Below are 19158 nucleotides of genomic sequence, written 5' to 3' on the forward strand. Positions count from 1 at the left end.
GTCATATAAATGTAAAAGTATTACAGCATTCTGGCTGGCAGGGAGGACACAAAACATCATTTTTAAACCTAATTAAGCAGGGCAACACATTTAGAAGACTGGTTATTTCACACATACTAACCAAAAAGCTGTTCTGAGAAGAGCTGGAGAGGGCGTTTTCATAGTTGGACTGCTATACTTGTGCCCTTCTACCCACTATTATCAGCAGCAACCACAATGCTGCTCATCTGCCATAACACTAAGTCATTTATCCGCTCCCTGGAATGCTGTGACTTCACTCAAGAGGGACGTAGCTGGAGCTGAACAATACGCCGATAGAGACCACAGAGTTCAACTGGACCGGTCTCAACCCAATGAGGACACAACGCACATGCCCACGGTACATTCAGCAACACTGAACCACTGCAAAAGCAGACACCAGCAACTTAAGTATATCAAGAAGAACATACTGTAAGACCTGATACACACATTATATTATATATTATTTGTGATAGTAAGCCTAACAAATCAAGTATTAATTGGATTCTAGAGTGATGTCATCCACCATAATATACAAATCCCACAACTGTATAGATTTACAAATCTGACAGTTTAACCAAGTACCGAATGTATTTTGTTATGTAATGTAGTTTAAAATAATCTGAACTCATCCAGTTGTGGGTTGAATCAAATATTGTTGGAAAATGCAAAAAGTTGACAGTTTTTAAAAAAGCTTTGAAGTAGAAAGTTGTTGTTTTTTAACAATACAGTAAAACTGCAATAAAGAATTTTCTTTTTATGCTTATTTTTGATTATACTATACTAAAAAGGTATTTTGGGGTTAAAAAAAATGTTTTAATGGTGTTACTACACTAGGACTTTTCTAGTTTTACTGAATCAAAGGGCTTCACGCCTGCCTGCCTTCCCCCCCCCCCCACACACACACACAATATTTTGGTCGCTACCGTCATCTTGTCTCCTTAAACCTGCTTTCTTACCCAATTATCTGCATTCACATCACACTGAGGTGTCTGTAAACATAACTTGCCTTCCATTTAGTATTTCTTGTTAAAAATGCATCGACTACACACTGGAATTTCATTGCATTACGTTTCTTATCAAGCAAAAAAAGACTGATGATTACGCCGATATACGTATTTGAAGTGCATTTCTACATTGCCTCTAGAGACGTCAAAAGTAAAAAGAAATATTAACTTATCGACAAATGATCATCAAACATCAAGCATTTTATGTGTATTAATTGCTTTTAAATGGATTTTAATGTCTGAACGCATTGTAACAGATTTTTGGCTATAACAGTTGTGATTGATATGGAGAAAGGATGTGGCGCTCACATGTATTCCATGAGGTCATCGTCTTAATCTTTATTTTCCACCTTCCCTTTACTGTAAACAGTGTGTAACATTAGCTAACACCAGCTTAGGAATAGAGTCTGTGTACATCGACCAGCAGCTTCTTCACATTAGCACAGTGAAACTTGTGGTTGAAAGTTCAAAGGATCAGTAGCATCAGTAATAAAGTGCCTGTGTTCTGTAGAGAACATACAGTGTGGACATTTCTTACAATGATAATGCAAGGTTACTTTTTATTTCATGAAATCCAAAAAACCCCAAACAAAAACAAAACTATAACTGGCGCAATTGTTTCAAACCCAACATGTTACTTAGTAACCCAAGCCATTTTACAATCTGCATTAGGAATGTGCACTTACTCATCCTTGCAAATCACTTCTAGTCATAACCTAGCCCATCTATTCTGTTTAGGATCTATGCTCAGATATCCCATGAAGTGAAGTTCAAATTTTGGGCACTGTGAGGGCCCAGCTTATGTTTGATAGTTCATGGGTGAACTACTAATACATTTTAGAGTGCAGCCTTCCTTTTAATGTCAGTATCTTCCCTAATGACACAGTATTTTCATCTGAAAAAACAGAAAATTTCCATCCCTATGATTAACAAGTACAGTACTGCTTCCTATTCTCTCTAAATATACCTTTGGCAACTGTGGCCAAAGGGCAGCATTTTAACTTATCTGTATAGAGCACTCTTTCCAGACCATCCTGTGTTGTTTACAGACATATGCGGTTTTTTGCTCTGCCTCACAGGGATATTTTGTTTGACACCTCTACTGCAGACATTTCCTTCAAATTTGTTACTCATATGAATGATTCAAAGAAAACAGAAGCCTAAAATTGCCTTTTTAGACCAAAACTTGCGACACCAATCAATAATAAGAGTTCCGTTTTTCCTGCATGGAGTCATTTTTGGCACAATTTGTTAGACCCAAAGCAAATCAGCTCCATTGTAATAATGTTTTAACCAGTTTTATTAATATAATGTATAGATTTCAGTCAAATAAGCAAACAATGTGTCACCACTACATGGTCCTTCCAAGCCAAACATTTAACATTGATATAATTTAAGCAGAAGACATTGACTGAAAGAATGACAGATAAATAAACTATAATGAAGATGATATACAACCTCAAACTTAATCCAAAACCTGGAGGTTTGTTTAATTTTTGTTAATAATAAAACTAAAAACGAATTATACTTGGAATACACAATAAGGAACTTTAATTTGCAATATTTCCTTAACCAATAAACCAATGAAATTTTCATCAAGGGCTGATTTTTCTTGCTTTTGGATTGCAACTAACATCAAATCCAAAGAGCATTTGAATTACTTAAAATTTGAACAGCGCCATCACTGTGTGATCATAGCATGACTCAGCGTTGCATAAATATTGTACAACCTTTCCACCTGACGCTAGTTGTCATGGTACCATCAGTCTGGCTTGCTTCCTCCAACTACAAATATGAGGAGGGTGAATGTAATGGGAGGATAGTCAAAGCTTTTCCATCTGAAGCTCGATGAAAATTCACTCTAGACCATTTGTCGCAGCTTAAAAGAAAGAAAAAAATTCTTTGTTTCAATTTCTCAGATACTATAGCCATTTAATTAGTCAGCAATAATCACAGGAAAATCTCTACTGCAACAAATGAAAACCGACAAACAGACTTCCCAATTCAATTTGATGCCTTAATACAGACACATACGCACACCCTTTTTTTTTTTTTTTAAAGGCCACATTCATCTTAATGCACAATGTTGCAAAACTCTCATATTTTACATGTATAATTAGCAACAGCACACATATTTATGCCATTACCGCATGCGAGTCATTTCTTCTTTAACCATCCTAAGTCAAATATTTGAACAGGCTTTTTTTTTCCTACCTGTGCTTTAAAACACTGGGTTAGGTCACAGATTTGCAGCTGTCAAGTAACACTGGCTTACTTTGCCAGCTAAATATAGTGAAATATAACACATGGTGGACACACATGAGGCGCTTGCAGGAAGCTGAACTGGTTTTGGTCAACTCACAATAAGTTGCTATGACATGTGACTTGAAAAAACAAAAACTGTTATTTCATTTGTATTTTTTTACGAGTGTTGGTTCAAAGCAGTCACCTTGTAAAAGTTTTCCTGGCGCTCATAACAGCAGCACTCAATGTATACAACCAGTGAACAAGTACTTCTTATGCATGTCATTCCAACTGACTTTCTGCCATCAGCTTTCAAACACTGCGTGATAAACTTATCAGCAATGTGAAACTGGAAAAACAAAGAATCCGTGCACACCCTGTAAGAAAACTGCCAAGGGAACCTGGAAGAGACAGCATGTCCACAACTGTTCATTTATTCAAACTATACTTTTGAATCCACTGGTACTTTTTCCTCTTTGTGATCAAAAAACCTCCTTTACATTTTAATGAATTTGTGCTCTGCATTAAGACAATTATCAGACTTCACAAGAGCTTTCCAATAACGTTGATGGCTGATAATGCAGAATTGCATCTATTTGAATTGTTAGCCAGTAAATCATTGACAAACACACAAAGGCTCAGCTTTGATTATCACAGATTTTGACAATGTCAGGCTGATTTCATAATGTCTTCAAGCATTAAGTTACAGTGAAAATGCATAAATTCAATAAATCCTAATAAAACTAGACAACAAATTGCAGCTGATGCCATATTATAGAAGACTACTACACAGTACAACCGAGCCCTAAGAGTTACATAAATCCAATGAAATGCATTATGCCTGTAAAAGTAATCCAGCTACTGTAATTTAATTCCAATTTAAATAAAAATAAAAGGAGGCACATGTTCCAATCTACTGAATTCACTTAAACTGATAGGACAGAAAATCTGTTTTTAAAGTTGTAGTGGTTGTACTGAGGTTTAATGCAAAGGGAAGGTTATCCATTTCAGTGTCATTATTAATTCAAGACTGGGCAGCTGGATGGAATTTAAGGCATCCATTTGCATTCAGACTGAAAGGTGCTTTTATGTATATTTTTCATATTTATGGAAGCATGGCCTGGCCAAAGAAAGGCTTGTATTTCACAAAGCAGTTAAAATAAGGCATTTAACAAGGAGAAGAAAAATGGAAGGGCCCTTTGTTTTGCAGCTTATATGAAAACTGTATCAGTGGCAACATGTCAGGGGTATACTTTTTCAAAGGTTTTCCCCATTTATGCTTATTCATGCTATTGCACCACATTATGAGCAAACAATACGCCTGGTAGCAGCCTGTGCTTTCCCTGTATAGGCTACGCACAAGTATAGCATTTAGTTTTATATCCAAGCTACCACCAGCCATCAGTTCGTGAGGAAGCCAAAGTCAGAAGAGCCAATAGATTTTAGCTTTTTACTATGATGCAAATCCCAAGACAAAGCGATTAAAACCACCCTGATGGACATCCGAGTAATGTTCGGAATTATTGATCTTCTATTGATTAGCTAAACCCTTGTCAAACTACTGCCTTTGAACACGCAGCTTAATGTCACGACTACAAATTAAAGCTTGATTGTCTAACGCCTCCATGCACAAGCAGTCTCTGCGTAGCCATGAAATTATAAGGAACTCCAAATATTCTTAAAAGCTTTTATGACGAACACTCTGGCATGTCTCCATTGATCCACCAGATCGTGGAAAAAAAGAAAAAAAAGATCATTAAGAAACTGGCTTGTTCTTGGGCGTGTAGTGCGAGAAGGGCAACTGAAATAAAACCAACCTTAAAGCACATTTTTAAACAAAATAATAACTATCAACGAGGTTAATTTTTGTTTCATAACTTCCATGAACTGTGTAAACAACCAGCTCTCAATACAGCTGAGGCTAGTTAGCCTGACGCTAATAGTAACTGCATGTTTACCCTCTTATTGTTTGACAGGAGCTTACGATGGGCTTTCGCTACTGTAAACGACAAAGTAATATTTTTATTTTTTATTTCTGCGAACTGCTGGTATAAGTTTACTGATAAGAAAATCAACTTACCTTGATATGCTACGCAGAAGGGACAGAAACTTTAACAAATTGCTAAGGTGAGCTAGCAATCAATTCAGCTAACGTAGCCCCGTAACGTAGCAAATAACAGGTGGAGAGTGTCCAGCATTTAAAGACCGTCGACTGATTTCGACCCAGTGACTGTGTGTCCACCAACAGCCAGCTGGAAGTAGTTTATCGAAGTGTCAGTACTAAGACAAAAGTTACTATCACCGTCTGTGAGCCGGTTAAACAACTATCGCTAACCCAACCAGTTACACTGGAGGCAGCCCGGGTTGGAGCGTGTCTTATGCAGAAGTAGATCACATAGGCATAGTCTCCATAAGGGAGCGCTTCACCGTGTAGCTTCTATTCTGTTTTATTTCTACAATTCCGCTGGCGCCTCTCTATGACGTAAATCAAATGACAAACAAGCTCCGTTTTTGTGTTTAACCTTTTCCTTTTTGTGAGGACTGTCTGTACGGATATGAAATGGTTCGCAGTAATACGTATAAAACTAAATAAATAAAAACATATTTTCTTAAGTGCAATAAGAGTTATTTAACAACAACATGATAACGCATATATCTGCTAGGTCGGTTGGTGGTCGCCTGCTGATGACGCCATACTTTTGACATTGGCATGGGGCGTAATTAAAATATAGGTAACGATTAGCGAGACATTTGTTTTAAACTTAAAGCTTCTTTCTATAATTATTATATGTGATATAGTATTTGTTGCAAAGACTATAAAGCAAGAAGTGTTCGGCTCTGTTATAAGCTTTAGTCTGGCTTCCATGTGATTGTTAGCTAATGCCTTTAGCTTACTAGCTGCTAACTACACACTGTTTCTCTTTTCAGCGGACATAGTATTTGCTGTAATTATGGCTCTTCCCTGGCTCTCAAGATCCCTTTCTGGGCTACTCATGGAGACGGCGTCCCTAAATTGTCAGAGGAATTTCAGGTAAAATTCTTAGAAATGTTGTATTGTGTCCATTGTTAGACCATCTACAGAAACCAATTCAGCAAAAATAATCCAGTTGACCAGAAAACGTAGCATTTTTATTGCAGCTTTAAATATATTGCGTAATGTGCGTATGTGACACCGCAGTGCTGTTTTTAAACTCTTATATATTTAAACTGCATTTACTGTAAATCTAAGTTTAAGACGTGGATGGAAACCCGAATAAACTTTTGAATAGTGAATGTCTAAAGTCATTAGTAGGTCAAGCTGTAGTGCTGGGTTTTATGAGCTGATTATTTTCAGACATGCGGGAAAAAAGGATGTGAGGTTTGTTTTTTTGTTTTTTTTATTATTTGAATGGAAGGTCCTTCCATGTGTGAGTATTTTTCCCTATTCTTCTAAAGTCACATGTAAACAGTTTTCCTGAAATATATGCAAGAGCTGGTCTCATAGGACAGGCTGAACACTTTCATTTTACAGCAGTGGCGTGCCCCTCAGCCTCAATGTCCTATTATACAATTGAATTTTCTAATTCAGTTATCCGGTGCAGTTTGTGTCCTAAATTACCCCCATGAGCCAGCCCTGAATCATTTCTTTATTAAGTGCTTATGGAGCAGTATAAGAGGCAACTTGTTCAATTTATAATATCACATGATATTTAGCTTTATATTTTAGTAGAAAAGTGGATTACTTGCATACCTGCTGACTGAGAGATCTAAGTGACTGTCATGGTCAGTGATGCTTGGTAATGAGTAATGAACTTAACTCCTTAAGTTGGACATGACTAATATACTCTTTGTCTTGTCAGTGTATCTGCTGTTGCTGCAGCCATTCAAAAAATGACAAGAGTACGTGTAGTGGACAACAGTTCTCTTGGAAATACTCCATATCACCGTCCTCCGAGAGTGATCCATGTCTACACCAAGAACGGCGTAGGAAAAGTTGGTGACAGAGTGTTACTTGCCATTAAAGGACAAAAGAAGAAGGCGCTTATCGTTGGACACAAAATGCCTGGAGAGCGGATGGCTCCACGCTTTGATTCTAACAATGTTGTACTCATTGAGGACAATGGGAACCCCACAGGAACAAGGATTAAAGTCCCTGTACCCACACATCTACGTAAACTAGAGGGAGATTACTCTAAAGTATTGGCAATTGCTAATTCATTTGTCTAACTGTGTCAAATATGTGAACATTTTGTGCTCAAGTTGTCTTCAATAAACTTTAAACGAACAGATGTTATTGCAATTGTTTTTGTTTTTTAACTTGGTACTGCAATTAGGTCAAATCTTTATCAACATGTCTTTTACAGAAGCATCCCAATGCTTACAATAAATACAGGCTTTACCTTTGAAGCATAGACACTTCTTGTCCAGTAGCAAAAGAGAATGTGGGGCAAACTTGTGTTGTGGAAACAATGGAAAAATATCATGAGCCTTTGAATATTTATTGACGGCACGAAATACATTCGTAACACATGACTGGCACATTTTACTGGTTGTTCGTACCATGATTTTTTTTTCTGTGTGTATAAGGCAATCATCAGTATCATGTGATTCCTGTAAAGGTCACTAAAAGTGAACGGATACATTATTAATGTGAGGCAACTTCTCAAGCAGCTTCAAGTGCAATTTAGTAAAAAAAAAAACAAAAAACCTAAGAGGTGAGTGGCTTCAATTCATCAACGTCATGTTAAACAGGTTCAACTCAGTACATATTAAATGTTTCAAGTTTGTCACTGACATCAGATTGGCTCCGTAGTGACACCTACAGGTGTAAGAGTGAAACTGCTGACAACACCCTGGCGAGATTTTCTAAAACAAGATTTAAACAAATGAATGCACAATTACTGAGAAACTAAAGCACTTTTAGAAATAGCACAGAAACAGATTTTCAGACTGACTTCAAAGAGTGAAATTGTCAGCTGAGAGTGACATCAAAATTAAAACATGTAAAACCAACTCGCAGTAAACATTGCAGCTAGTGATTTTCTACATGCACATGGCCATGCTCTGTAAATAAAGATGACACATTTATATCATATGGTGACGGCTACATGCTGTAGCTTTGCATAGATCCTAAAATATGTCCAGGATGCACCACGTTGGCTTTGCTGGACTTTGGTTTTCTGTTACACAGCTATTTTGCAACTTTTATTTAAGCTGAGGTGGGATGTGTAAAAGGATCTGAAGGTTTCTAGGGCGAAAGGGTCTTCATAGCTCCAGCTTCACGGCAGTCTGCAGGCACTGTGCCCTTACTCGATACACCTTAACAGAAGGTTCTCTTCAACCACACATGGTCAGATAAAGCCACTAGCAAGGTAACAAATAAAGTTAGACAAACAGAAAAGTTTGACAAAAGGATACTGGATACATTTTCTTTTCAAAACAGCACTCACCTCTGTCAGGGTCATCTCTGCCTCTCCTGATCCCGCCTCGTCAAATTTTCGGAAAGACCCTATTAATTCAAAGTTTTCATCATTTATTGCCACTGCATTAATAATGAAATATGGTGCCACTATGCTGCTTTTATTTCTAATGTGTCTGTCAACATTACTTACTAAACATGGCTTCAAGCTTAACCAAGCAGCATATGAAGCTGTCAAAGTCAATCATCTCATTCTCTGCATACCGGGCCACCAGAATCTGGTGGAGTCGATTATTCAGCTTGAAACCTACATAGAGTTTAAAACGGGTTAGTATTCACTTAGTGGTCAGTGTTACGTCCCTCTGCAGACTACTTTATAGCATAATTAGGTATGCCTTGCTACTGCCAGGTTGGATCTGCTTTTGCCTTCAGAGTTGCTTTAGTTCTTAATAGCACAGAGTCAAAATGCTTGAAACAATTCATCAGAGATTTTGGTCAAAGAACTTCTGCTCACTGGATATTTTTTTCTGTTTCTGACCATTCTCTGTAAACCTCAGAGACGCCATGTGATTGGCTGTTAACCTATACTTGGTTTAACAAGCAGGCAAGCCAGTGTGTAGCTGTGTCAATATGATGCTTTGATATGAAAAATTATACCTGCTGCTTCCACAGCAAGTCGCATCTCATATGAGCTCATGGCCCCTGACTTGTCGAGGTCGAATTGTCTGAAAACGAGCTGAGAGAAGGAGACGGTAACATAAATAGAAATACAGACAATCTAAGTATAACGTTCCTGTTTTAATCGCTCTTACCAGCCACTTTCGGATCTTGTTCCAGAGGATCTGAAACTCCACAAGTCCTAAACGAGCACTACCATCTTTCTAGGAAACATTTTGTCAAGGGGCCAAACAAATCACATGCTAAAGGCACAATTTAATTCCTAAAATAGTCAGTTTTGTAAGATTTAGGTGTGATAACACCAGAGGATACATCCATCAGGTTCACCATGGTCCTACAAGACTCCATACTGAAGCCATCGGTCTTCAGGTCTTTGTCTGAAATGACAAAAAAAAAAAAGACCTTCTTCAAACCATCTGGCTAAAAAAAGACACGCAGTTAAAGGGAATGGGCACTACAGTGGAATCTAATACAGTAATGGGAGATGTATTAGTAATATGTGAATTGCACCCAAAATAAAGAGAACACTCACGCCGGGCGACGACTCTGTTTAGAATAGTCCTCAGCTCATGAATAGAAATCTCCATGTCCTGCAAAACAATGAAGGACAACTAAACTTTGCAACTAAGAGCAACTTTACTGGCTTTGTTCCTATCATGAATACTGCAAACGCAACTATTACCACTACATATGGTGTTTTATCAGATAATTATATAAAAGTAGTACGTAGGTGAAAAGATGCTAAGCAGTAAGAGAGATCTTTTCAAAACCTACCTCTCCTGCAAGTTGAGCAAACATGGCCTTAAAAGAGTCATCAATGTCATCTTCAGTTATTTCTTCCTGTAGGAAAGCAAACCATGGTAGGTACAGGGTGTAAAATCAAAAAGCCTTAGTATTCTTGCAATACGTGTAATAATTTAAAATTTCCAACTGATGTATACGTACATCCTCTCCCAAATCGGCAGAGACTTCATCATCCAGCTCTCTGCAACAGACAAACTCTATTGGTACAATGCCTCCTTTTCCACACATTGTAATGGGTGAAAATAAATAACAAAATACAAGCGTAAACATACTCTGTCTCTGACTGCTTCTCAGTGAACACCCTTAGGACAAAGTCGGCCTCTTTACCGGCCTCAAAGGTGGAGGGAACGATGAGGTACTCTCCTGGAGGCAGACGGAGCCGTGTGCTCACCTCCCGGAGGTTGATGAAGGTTTCCGAGCGAGCACAGGAGGAATGGCTCAAAAAGAAATTCTTCTTCAAATGGACATTTTGGCAGCCTCTGTACTAAAGGCAGCAGCAAGCAGAACACTGGTTCAAATACATATGCAGGCTTTTAGCTCCATTTACTGTAATCACAGACACACATGGTTCACATTACACTAAGAGTAATGGTAATGAAGTTTTTTAAAAAGTAGTAAAGTGATGCTCTGCTTACCTCTTCTGGAATCTGCAAAAACAGGGGAAAGAGTTTAAGGAATGAGCATGAGGATCCTTTTAAACATACAAACAAGGCAAAGGGACAATACAGATTTTCTCTGTTCGCACCTCATACAGAGCAAAGCCAATGGTGTGCATGTCTTGACCTTGACGTCGATATCTGCGCCGGTCTTTCTGCATGAGGGCTACTAAAAAACTGCACGCCACCTCATCGTCCTCTGGGTCGTCGTCCTCCTCCAGCAGCGTGATCTTATACTGAGGGTTGATCCAAAACGTGTCTGCACAGACGGGACATTTATGTTAGCCTGCTTCATGGTCCAACAGTCACTCACCTGCGGAAACTGTGTACACTTGATTGTAAAAGTCATGTTTGTGGGGTATACACAGTTAGGACTCACTGGGATGGTTCCTGCAGCCCCCGGCGGTGCTCCCTCTCCTCCACGTGCCGTAGAACTTGATGGTGTTCCAGTGGCTCAGGCTGTCGTCACTCAGAGCATCTGGAGTCAAGTTGCAGATCTCTAGTCGAGAAAACTGCCTGATGAAATCACTGAAGGACATCCTGGAAGATGTAGTTGTAGCTTTCCTTAAACAGCTAGTTCAACACTGTGCTTTTTCACTCACTATAAGAGTTTGATGATCAAATTTGCAGCACTCTCATATCTGTGTGTTAATGATAAACCTGAAGCTGGGAAACAGTAAGCCTAGCACTATAATAGATCAGAAGGAAATAATTAACAGCACATTATACTCGTAATTACAGCTGTACAAACAAACCAGCTGGGTTTTTTTTACAAGATAACACTCCAGCAGCAAGTCACTGCTTTTAAGTTGTTTTTGGATGGAATAAAATCACATTTATATCTTTACAAAATGGATTTAAAGGCAAAGATTTTCTATCTATGGTCAGAGTCAGTTTAGTGTTTACTCTTAAACTTTGATTGTTTATGCTGAGTTTTTGCTAAAAGCCTTGTTGTAGCTTATTGTTAAGACAAAGACACAATATTCTCATCCAGGCAAAAATATCTGTCTGTTTCTTTAAAATCATCTAGTACCAAAACTCGCCATCTTCCATCTGCAGATGCAAGTCTTCTCGTTCAGAAGGGTCGATCTGATCCCATTCAGGAGAACTACAAATGACAAGAAAAGCAGGCGAGAACAATTAGTGAAGATGGTGCACCGTATTTGACCCTTCCTGATTTGTTATTTCTTTTAAATATCTGTCATGCTTACATGTTTCAGATCAAACTAAGTTAAAACAAAATGCCATTTTCAAATCATGATTTCGTCCATTAAAAGAAAAATGCTGCCTGGTCCTTTGTGAAAAATTGCCCTCCTTGTTAAATCGTGAATTAATTGTGATTATCCACATTTTTGGAAAGCTGAGTTCAATTTCATTAGCCACACGCCGGCCTGTTTGCTGCCAAACCTGCTGAATCGAGAGACCAAATAGAACCTGCCATTAAAGGACCTGGATGACTCGCTGTAAATGATAGAACCATGAATTCTGCTCTAACTGAGAATGTGTGGCCATCAGTTCATGCTCTAAAAATCAAGCATACTTGGATTATGCACCAGGACAGCAATCTGAAACACCTCTGAATGGCTAACAGAAAACAAAGTGGAGTGGCCTATTCAATGTCTGGACTTTGAATCAGAGTGAGATGCTTTGGCATGACCTTAAACAGGCTGTTTATGCTCAAAAACACTCCAACATGCCTGAATTAAAGCAGTCATGCAAAGTAGAGTGGGCCAAAATGCTTCGCAGTGATGTGAAAGACTCATTGACAGTTATCCCAAAGGCCTGATTGTAATTATTGCTGCCAAGGTCAGCACAACCAGTTACAGTTTAAGGGGCAATTACCTTTTTACACAAGGTCAGGTAAGTTTGAATGACAAAGTTTCAGTTTCCATAAATGAAATCATAATTTAAAACTGGATTTTGTATTTTCTCAGGTTATCTTTGTCTAATACAACAAAGTGTTTGATCCAAAACATGTAAGTGTAATAAATATACAAAGAACTAAGAAATCAAGATTATTATCATTATTAATATTACTCATATTTGAACACACTCACTTGTCACTCCATGCACCAGTCCACTCCACCTGGCCCCAAGGGTTACGTATTCGGATGAGGCGTTCGGTGTTGCCATGGAAATTAACCTACATAACAGCAGAATGACAGAAAAATTAAAACCACAACTTTCACGGTCAGGCAGAGACTAAAAACGATGCCCAATCCAGCAAACAACAGCAAACAGACCCCCTTCAGCCCAGTGACTGAGTAGGCGTGGCCTTTCACAAGCTTCTTGAATGTAACAGCCTCCATGTCAAAGGCACTGGTGATCTGTATTTATATAAAACATGATTAGTGCATCTCAGTATGAGCCTTTTAGCATGGAAAGAAACAGGGGTGCTTTTAATAAAATGTGTTCAGCACTTACATCGATGGAGCAGCCCAGCAGGGAGCCTCTCTCCAGCGCTTTGCCAATTATCCTGTAGAGATCTCTTGGAGCTCGGCGGAGCTCATACATCTCAGACACACCACCAGTGAAGTCCTCAAACCCTTCAGTGGTGCTCCCTCCAGACAAAGCCTCATAGGAGCCATTCAGCCTGATAGCACATCAAGAACACACTTCACATTGATTGCCGTACACAACAGCTCTTCAAATTATGGCTTGCTGTTAAATGCTAAGCGATGTAGCGGGCAGACACCTACTTAGCATAAGCTTTCTCCAGGAGTGCACTCCAGAATTCATTACCCTCAGCTGAATGGACAAACATTAGCTCCCCGTCCTTTACTGGCAACCTGTCATCAATCACGACATCTACCCATTCGCCAAACTGCCAGAACTGCAACACAGAGCAATAATCAAGAACTCCATCCAAATGAAGTGCTTGCAAAGAGAGTTTGTAGAAGATGATGTGAAATTACCTGAAAGTGGAAGATTCCTGCATAGTCGTCTTGGAAGGACTGACCGTGTGGGACAACCCGATGAAGAAGCTTCTCATTCAGCGTGAGAGAAGCAATGGCTGCTAAGAGCCAGCAGTCACCTGCAATTTTTAAAAAAAAAAAAAAGCTTTAGGAACCTCCATCCATCTGTGGCGTCCTGGTTTTCATGGCAGATTCAGCATTAATGACTCACCCAGTGCTCCCTGACAGATGTCTGTTCTGGTTGCACCACCAACGATGAACTGAGGGTCTTGTGTTAGTTCCTATGGAGAAAAAAAGAAAATAAGTTGTTCTGAGAAATATTTTTGGAAATCAAAAATCAAACAGTCAAAGATTTGAACATTTTTTTCTTCACTGAAGGAAGTGTGTTAAAAATAATGCTAAGCAAGAAAGACACCGGTGCTGTTTGTCAATCTGGGAAGTGTTAGAAGGCCATTTCCAAATGAAATGTAGGGCATCATTCAACAGTGAGAAATAATACTCTCAAGTGGCAAACGTTCAAGGCAGTCACCAATCTTCCCAGGAGAGGAAATCTCGCCAAATTCACCCCAATGTCAAATCATGCAAGTTAAACTGCAAAAACAAAAAACCCCAAGAGCTACAAACTCTACTGACCTCAGTTAGCATGTAAAATGTTAACGTTCATAACAGCACAATTGGCAAAAGACTGAAAAAGTGTGGCTTATTTGGAAGGGTGGCCAGAGGAAAGTCTCTTCTCCGAAAAAACAAAACAAAGGACGTGTCAGCATGGCTTAAAATTGCAAAGTTGCATTTGAACAAATCACAAAACTTTGAAACAATATTCTTTGGGCAGATGAGACCAAAGGGGAGATGTTTGGTCTTGATGCACAAACCCAAACACAGCATATCGGCACAAACACTTTGTAGCAACTGTCAAGCACGGTGGTGGAGGAGTGATGATTTGGGTTTGTTTTGCAGCTGCGGGACATGAAGCTATCTGTCTGACTGTTAATGCCTGGCCCAAACTGGATCCAGCAACAGGACAATGATCCCAAGCACAGCAGCAAACGTCCAGACCTCAACCTGACTAAAATGCTGTGGTCGGTCCTTAAAAAGCTGTGCATAAACAAATACCAGCAATGAACTGAAGCACTGCCATAAAGGAAAGTGGGTCAAAATTCCTCCTCAGTGATATGAAACTAATAAAGTCATAAAGAAAGCAAAATGTTATTGCTCCTAAAGGTGGCACTACAAGCTAATGAATCATGGGCAGTGCTTAGTTTTTCAAACACTGTTTCTCCGTAACGGCGTCATCTTTACTGAAGAATAACATTGTGTAACACATTGCGTGTTGCTGTTCATGTGAGGATGTATTTATTTAATTCCAAGAACTGGAGAGGACTAGATAATATTTATGTCCTGATATGTAAAACCTTAGAAAAGAGGGTGTGTTTTCTCGTTATCATGACTATAATGTTTGAGGCATCATATCATTTATGTGCCAACTTCCTGCACTGTAAACAAATGTCCCGGGGAGGGAGCGGTCAGAGAATGTGTTGCATGCCAACAGCTGCTGTGGTCAGAGAAGTCCCTGTCTCTACTTGTCTTATTCTGTCTGAGCTGGCAGACATGAAATGAGAAACTGCCATCGATATGTTTGCTGGCAGGTCCAGTCATGTCCAGCGACAGACAAAACAGCACACAAGTTGTGAAATATCATATGAGATGGGCCAAAAGCAATAAACTTTTAATTGTCTTTATATAAATGTCTGCAAAATAAATGTTATTTTTTAATTTCAGACTCTCATATAAGACTACAGACTACGGTGCCTGTGCATCCTCTCGGTTATCTCACCGTGGGCCTCATCCACTCCACATCCTTTGTTTTAGAGGAATAGGGGGCAAGTTCCTTAAAGCCCAGAGATGGAGGCTCGGCAGGGAAATAGGGGTCTTCAAACAGGCAGCCTGACTCCAGACATTCCTGCTTCAGTGCCTCGTAATCCTGGCCCGCAAAGTGCACAGCTTGGTCCTTGGAGCCCATCCCTTCCGCCCGGAGCCTGTTGGCATATATGCTTGCAGATATCCCTCCAACTGAATACATGCTGGTGCAAGATAAAAATACAGAGTTGGTGGTTGGGTATGCACGGTGTCATCTATAAATAGCAGCAAGCTAATCTGTGACACACTCATGTCTAAGAGTTATAATACAGCAATCAAAACCTGCATTCAGCTAGCTGGCAACCCTTTGTGACGCAGAAATTCAGCATTATGATGTTAGCTTGCATCTAGCATAAAAGTGAAGGCTGTAGGCTCTGAGAACACTGAGGTCTGTCAAGTCATTTATTATTATTATTATTGTCCCTTATAGGTAATGTAAACAACTTAAAAAATAGGCATTTCAGATTTCTTTTTACATTTCATATGCAAAAAAATAACAAATTCCTTCACTTAATAAAATGCATTTTTTCAAAATTTTTCAAAATGTTTAAGAATTGTTTTTCTGAGTGTAGTGAGGTGCAAAATGACCAGATTTATGACCTCAGTATTTCCTCATTCCAGGTTACGGCCCCACAGAAAGCAAATCCTGCGAGTTTCCCTGGTAAAACCTGTCATAACTCAGTTTTTTCGTTCTTAGTTTAGCTCCAAGTTCATTTTGTATTATCATGAAAACAAAATGATAAGTGATGGCATTAACAAAGAATAGTGACTATGGGTAACTGTGTTATAAGAATCACCACCCTGAACCCAGAGCAGCAAAAGAAGAAATGTGATACCTTGTCTGTATTTGCAAGCTGAGAGGGGGAATCAGACAAAAACAGAGAGAAAGGTCATTCACATAAGCTGCTTTTTTTTTTTCTTAAATCAGATACACAATACAAGGGAAATGCAGAGTTTAAAATTGATTGGGGGGGAGGGGGGTGTCTTATTTTCCAGGCTATATTCAAATCTTCAAGGAAAAGAAAAAAACCTATGCAAGGAAATCATGAGTTCAAAAGACGTAAACGTCCCTTAGACTTGAATTTGGTACCTCATGAATCAGTGCTGACTAGATCCTTTGGCTCTCTACTTGCCTCAAAAGGAATCCAAATGAGCCAAGTTAGGTAAATAATCTGGGCGCTGAAAGTTGGAAGGGTAAACTTGGCTGGAGCTGCAGTGGTGAGGGGGCCAGGACATCCGTGACAAAAATGGTTAGGTTGGAGAATGAGCTGGTGTGCAAAAACAGGCTATGCTTTTGGTAAAAACAACCCGCAGACAGGAACATTGTTTAAAGGGCCATCGTGCCCCCGCTCTGAGGCCCCACTCCCCATTGAGCTGCGGGAATTCCTCTCTGCTCTTTCAAAGACTGCTGATCACAATGATCTTTTTATTTCCTCCAAATAAAGTAATCAATAGGACTTCAGCAGCACCCTAACAAAAAACAAGTCTGTCAATAAAAAAATAAAAACAAAAAACAGAGGAGCAGTATTAGTGTCTGAGTAATGCACGTTTGCTCCTTCAGTTCATTTGTGATTTCACAGGCCCCAGACTTAAAAGTGACATTATGTCATTACACAAATGGTTTAGAGCACCTGTTCAGAAGTGTGCTGCAGGCCTGTCTTTACGCGCACCCGCTTTAAAGATTTCTGGTAACAGCAGAGCACATTCACACTCTCATTTAACCCTGGATAACGCAGCTGAATTAAATCTGTGATCTCAGAATTAGACGGCTGTTATTTGTCTTGACTCTTGCGAGAGATAAAGCATGCATTAAATCAAATCAAACAAACCGCACTGTGGCCTGCACTTCACAAGGCACCGTTAACTTCAAGCTCTCCAAATAACAAAGAAATAAAACGCACAAAACGACACTCACCGCCGCTTTCACGCTAATTTCCAGCTCCTTGCAAATGAACTGGATACAGTAGTAAACTGTATAAATCTGGTGGAGACACTGGTTCCGTTGGATCGCAGGTCCAGGCCAAGGTCCAGCCCCTCTGCACCGTCCACACTGCTGCACCGCCCCCGCCCCTACAGGAGGAGGGGCCACCGCTCACACCCACCACACACTGCCGCTGGAGGCGCTAAAGATGGCAGTTAACCATGAACAAAACACTTACATTTGTCAATATCACGCTATGAAAATATGAAAGGCTGAAATTACAACTGACTGCAACATTATTCTGTAATACTGTATAACACCGTCAAATTTAGACCTAAATAGAAATCTTCTTGATTATTGTACCTGACTATTTTGAGCTATTAGCCTAAAACCTGGTATATTGGCACAGTGTGAGGTGGGTCCTGACAACCTGAGGGCAAAAGTAGAAGTGGCAGGCCTAAAAACTATCCTTGGGAGAGGAACAGTATCTGAAAGTCATCTCTTTAAGAAATGGGAAAAGGTTAATCAAAGACCTGAGGCAGGATTCATCTGGCCCTTCAGTTAAACCATCTGTTTTCTGAAGTTTTATCAGAAAATTAAGTTTTTCCTGTCAAGAAAAAAGAAAGGAAACAGAGACAGAGGCTGATATATGACAAATTACACAAGAACCGGACTAAAAACCATTAAGAATGGAGTGATGAATCCAAAATTTGGAGTTTCTGGATCAACTTTTGATTGATATGTACAGACAAGGTTCAGGAGAGGTTGCAACAGAGAGCCTCTGCAGCCATCTGCGGCTCTGTCATTGTTTTTGGATATTTTTCTGCCAGTAATGTTGGAGATTATGAACACAAAAAGTACCATCAGATTTTGATCCACCATGGAATACCATCTGGAAAGCATCTGATTAACAGTGACTTCGTATGGCAATTATCCTAAACGCAGTGCCAGCGCAGGAGAAGCATGATAAATGAACTGCAGTCAAATCAGAGCTCTCAAGTCTCTTTAGTCAGTTTCTGTAGTTGTCATTTTTTAGGGCACATTGTCTCATATGCTTACAGTACATAACCCTCTGCCCTGCACTGACTTCAGGTTGTCTTTCTAACAATGAAGAGTTTATTTTGATCAATACATCAGTGCTTATCTTGGGTTAACCCCTTAGCAGTCCTATTAGTCCCCTAAACCATCCAATGTCCCGTGGGCGGTACGTCCGACTGCTAACAGTTTAAGAGTAGATGAATAAAACACTAACAATCATGCTTTTCTGAAAAAGGGTAACCAAATATTAAATACCCAATAATAGCTGAACCGCACTCTTTAAGTGCGAGCTAAAGAAACACCGAAATACAAACAATGTATCCTAAAGTGTAAATGCAATCATAAATGATTCTGTCTTCAGTTCTCGTGTTTATATTCAAAAGGTGTTTATAGGACCGAAAGCAAAACTACATTTGTGAGAGTTTAATATCATCGCTATAAAGGTTAATCATAAGCTTGATAACACCAAATAATTATTACCAGGGAGATAAAGTGTTATAAATGACTACAAAGATTAAGGTGCAAATATAGCTGGTGTAAATATGATCTCATCCTTTGTTCA

At 39.3% G+C, this 19158-nt stretch overlaps 3 protein-coding genes across 7 annotated transcripts in view; 1 reads left to right on the forward strand and 2 right to left on the reverse strand.

Annotated features, from left to right (window-relative positions):
* tmem63ba (transmembrane protein 63Ba) overlaps nucleotides 1-5711 on the reverse strand; it is a 20525-nt gene extending 14814 nt beyond the window's left edge. For 2 of the 3 annotated variants that reach the window (XM_005936348.3, XM_005936347.3), the window contains exon 1: nucleotides 5350-5710. The gene's annotated coding sequence lies outside the window, so the exon portion shown is untranslated. Of the gene's footprint in view, nucleotides 1-5349 lie in introns of all 3 variants that reach the window. The other variant, XM_005936346.3, reaches the window with a different exon arrangement.
* On the forward strand, nucleotides 167-7537 carry mrpl14 (mitochondrial ribosomal protein L14). Of its 3 annotated transcripts, none has more exons than XM_042226321.1 (3): nucleotides 167-379; nucleotides 6198-6300; nucleotides 7109-7537. In XM_042226321.1, exons 2-3 carry the CDS (start codon nucleotides 6221-6223, stop codon nucleotides 7473-7475), a joined length of 447 nt encoding a protein of 148 aa, XP_042082255.1. In that variant the 5' UTR covers nucleotides 167-379; nucleotides 6198-6220; the 3' UTR covers nucleotides 7476-7537. The 3 variants fall into 3 exon arrangements, with proteins under 3 accessions (XP_042082255.1, XP_005936411.1, XP_042082254.1); XM_005936349.3 differs by lacking the exon at nucleotides 167-379 and adding an exon at nucleotides 5916-6001; XM_042226320.1 differs by lacking the exon at nucleotides 167-379 and adding an exon at nucleotides 5933-5997 and having other exon boundaries at nucleotides 6196-6300.
* Nucleotides 7538-7737: 200 nt separating this feature from the next.
* Nucleotides 7738-17788, reverse strand: capn1a (calpain 1, (mu/I) large subunit a). Its single transcript, XM_005936343.3, has 23 exons — nucleotides 17553-17788; nucleotides 16474-16491; nucleotides 15555-15801; nucleotides 13932-14001; nucleotides 13721-13839; nucleotides 13505-13638; nucleotides 13230-13398; nucleotides 13049-13132; nucleotides 12863-12948; nucleotides 11839-11913; nucleotides 11185-11345; nucleotides 10895-11064; nucleotides 10785-10796; nucleotides 10422-10633; nucleotides 10291-10330; nucleotides 10120-10185; nucleotides 9878-9935; nucleotides 9658-9722; nucleotides 9480-9548; nucleotides 9325-9403; nucleotides 8861-8974; nucleotides 8699-8757; nucleotides 7738-8612 (listed from the first exon to the last, which is right to left on the reverse strand). Exons 3-23 carry the CDS (start codon nucleotides 15798-15800, stop codon nucleotides 8586-8588), a joined length of 2115 nt encoding a protein of 704 aa, XP_005936405.1. The 5' UTR covers nucleotide 15801; nucleotides 16474-16491; nucleotides 17553-17788; the 3' UTR covers nucleotides 7738-8585.
* Nucleotides 17789-19158: the final 1370 nt, after the last annotated feature.

The sequence above is a fragment of the Haplochromis burtoni genome, unplaced genomic scaffold (genome assembly GCF_018398535.1).
Source record: "Haplochromis burtoni strain Fernald_Lab_line unplaced genomic scaffold, NCSU_Asbu1 Contig_207, whole genome shotgun sequence".
Lineage (NCBI taxonomy): Eukaryota > Metazoa > Chordata > Actinopteri > Cichliformes > Cichlidae > Haplochromis > Haplochromis burtoni.

Bases quoted from the DNA above. Each gene is read 5' to 3' on its own strand.
- mrpl14 (XM_042226321.1), top strand. From the start codon at position 6,221: ATGGCTCTTCCCTGGCTCTCAAGATCCCTTTCTGGGCTACTCATGGAG. The intron at 6,301-7,108 runs GTAAAATTCTTA...TTGTCTTGTCAG, and splicing joins AATTGTCAGAGGAATTTCAG to TGTATCTGCTGTTGCTGCAG.
- capn1a (XM_005936343.3), bottom strand. From the start codon at position 15,800: ATGTATTCAGTTGGAGGGATATCTGCAAGCATATATGCCAACAGGCTC. The intron at 12,949-13,048 runs GTCTGTTTGCTG...GCTGTTATGTAG, and splicing joins CAGTCACTGGGCTGAAGGGG to GTTAATTTCCATGGCAACAC. The intron at 10,331-10,421 runs GTATGTTTACGC...TGTCTGTTGCAG, and splicing joins GAGAAGCAGTCAGAGACAGA to AGAGCTGGATGATGAAGTCT.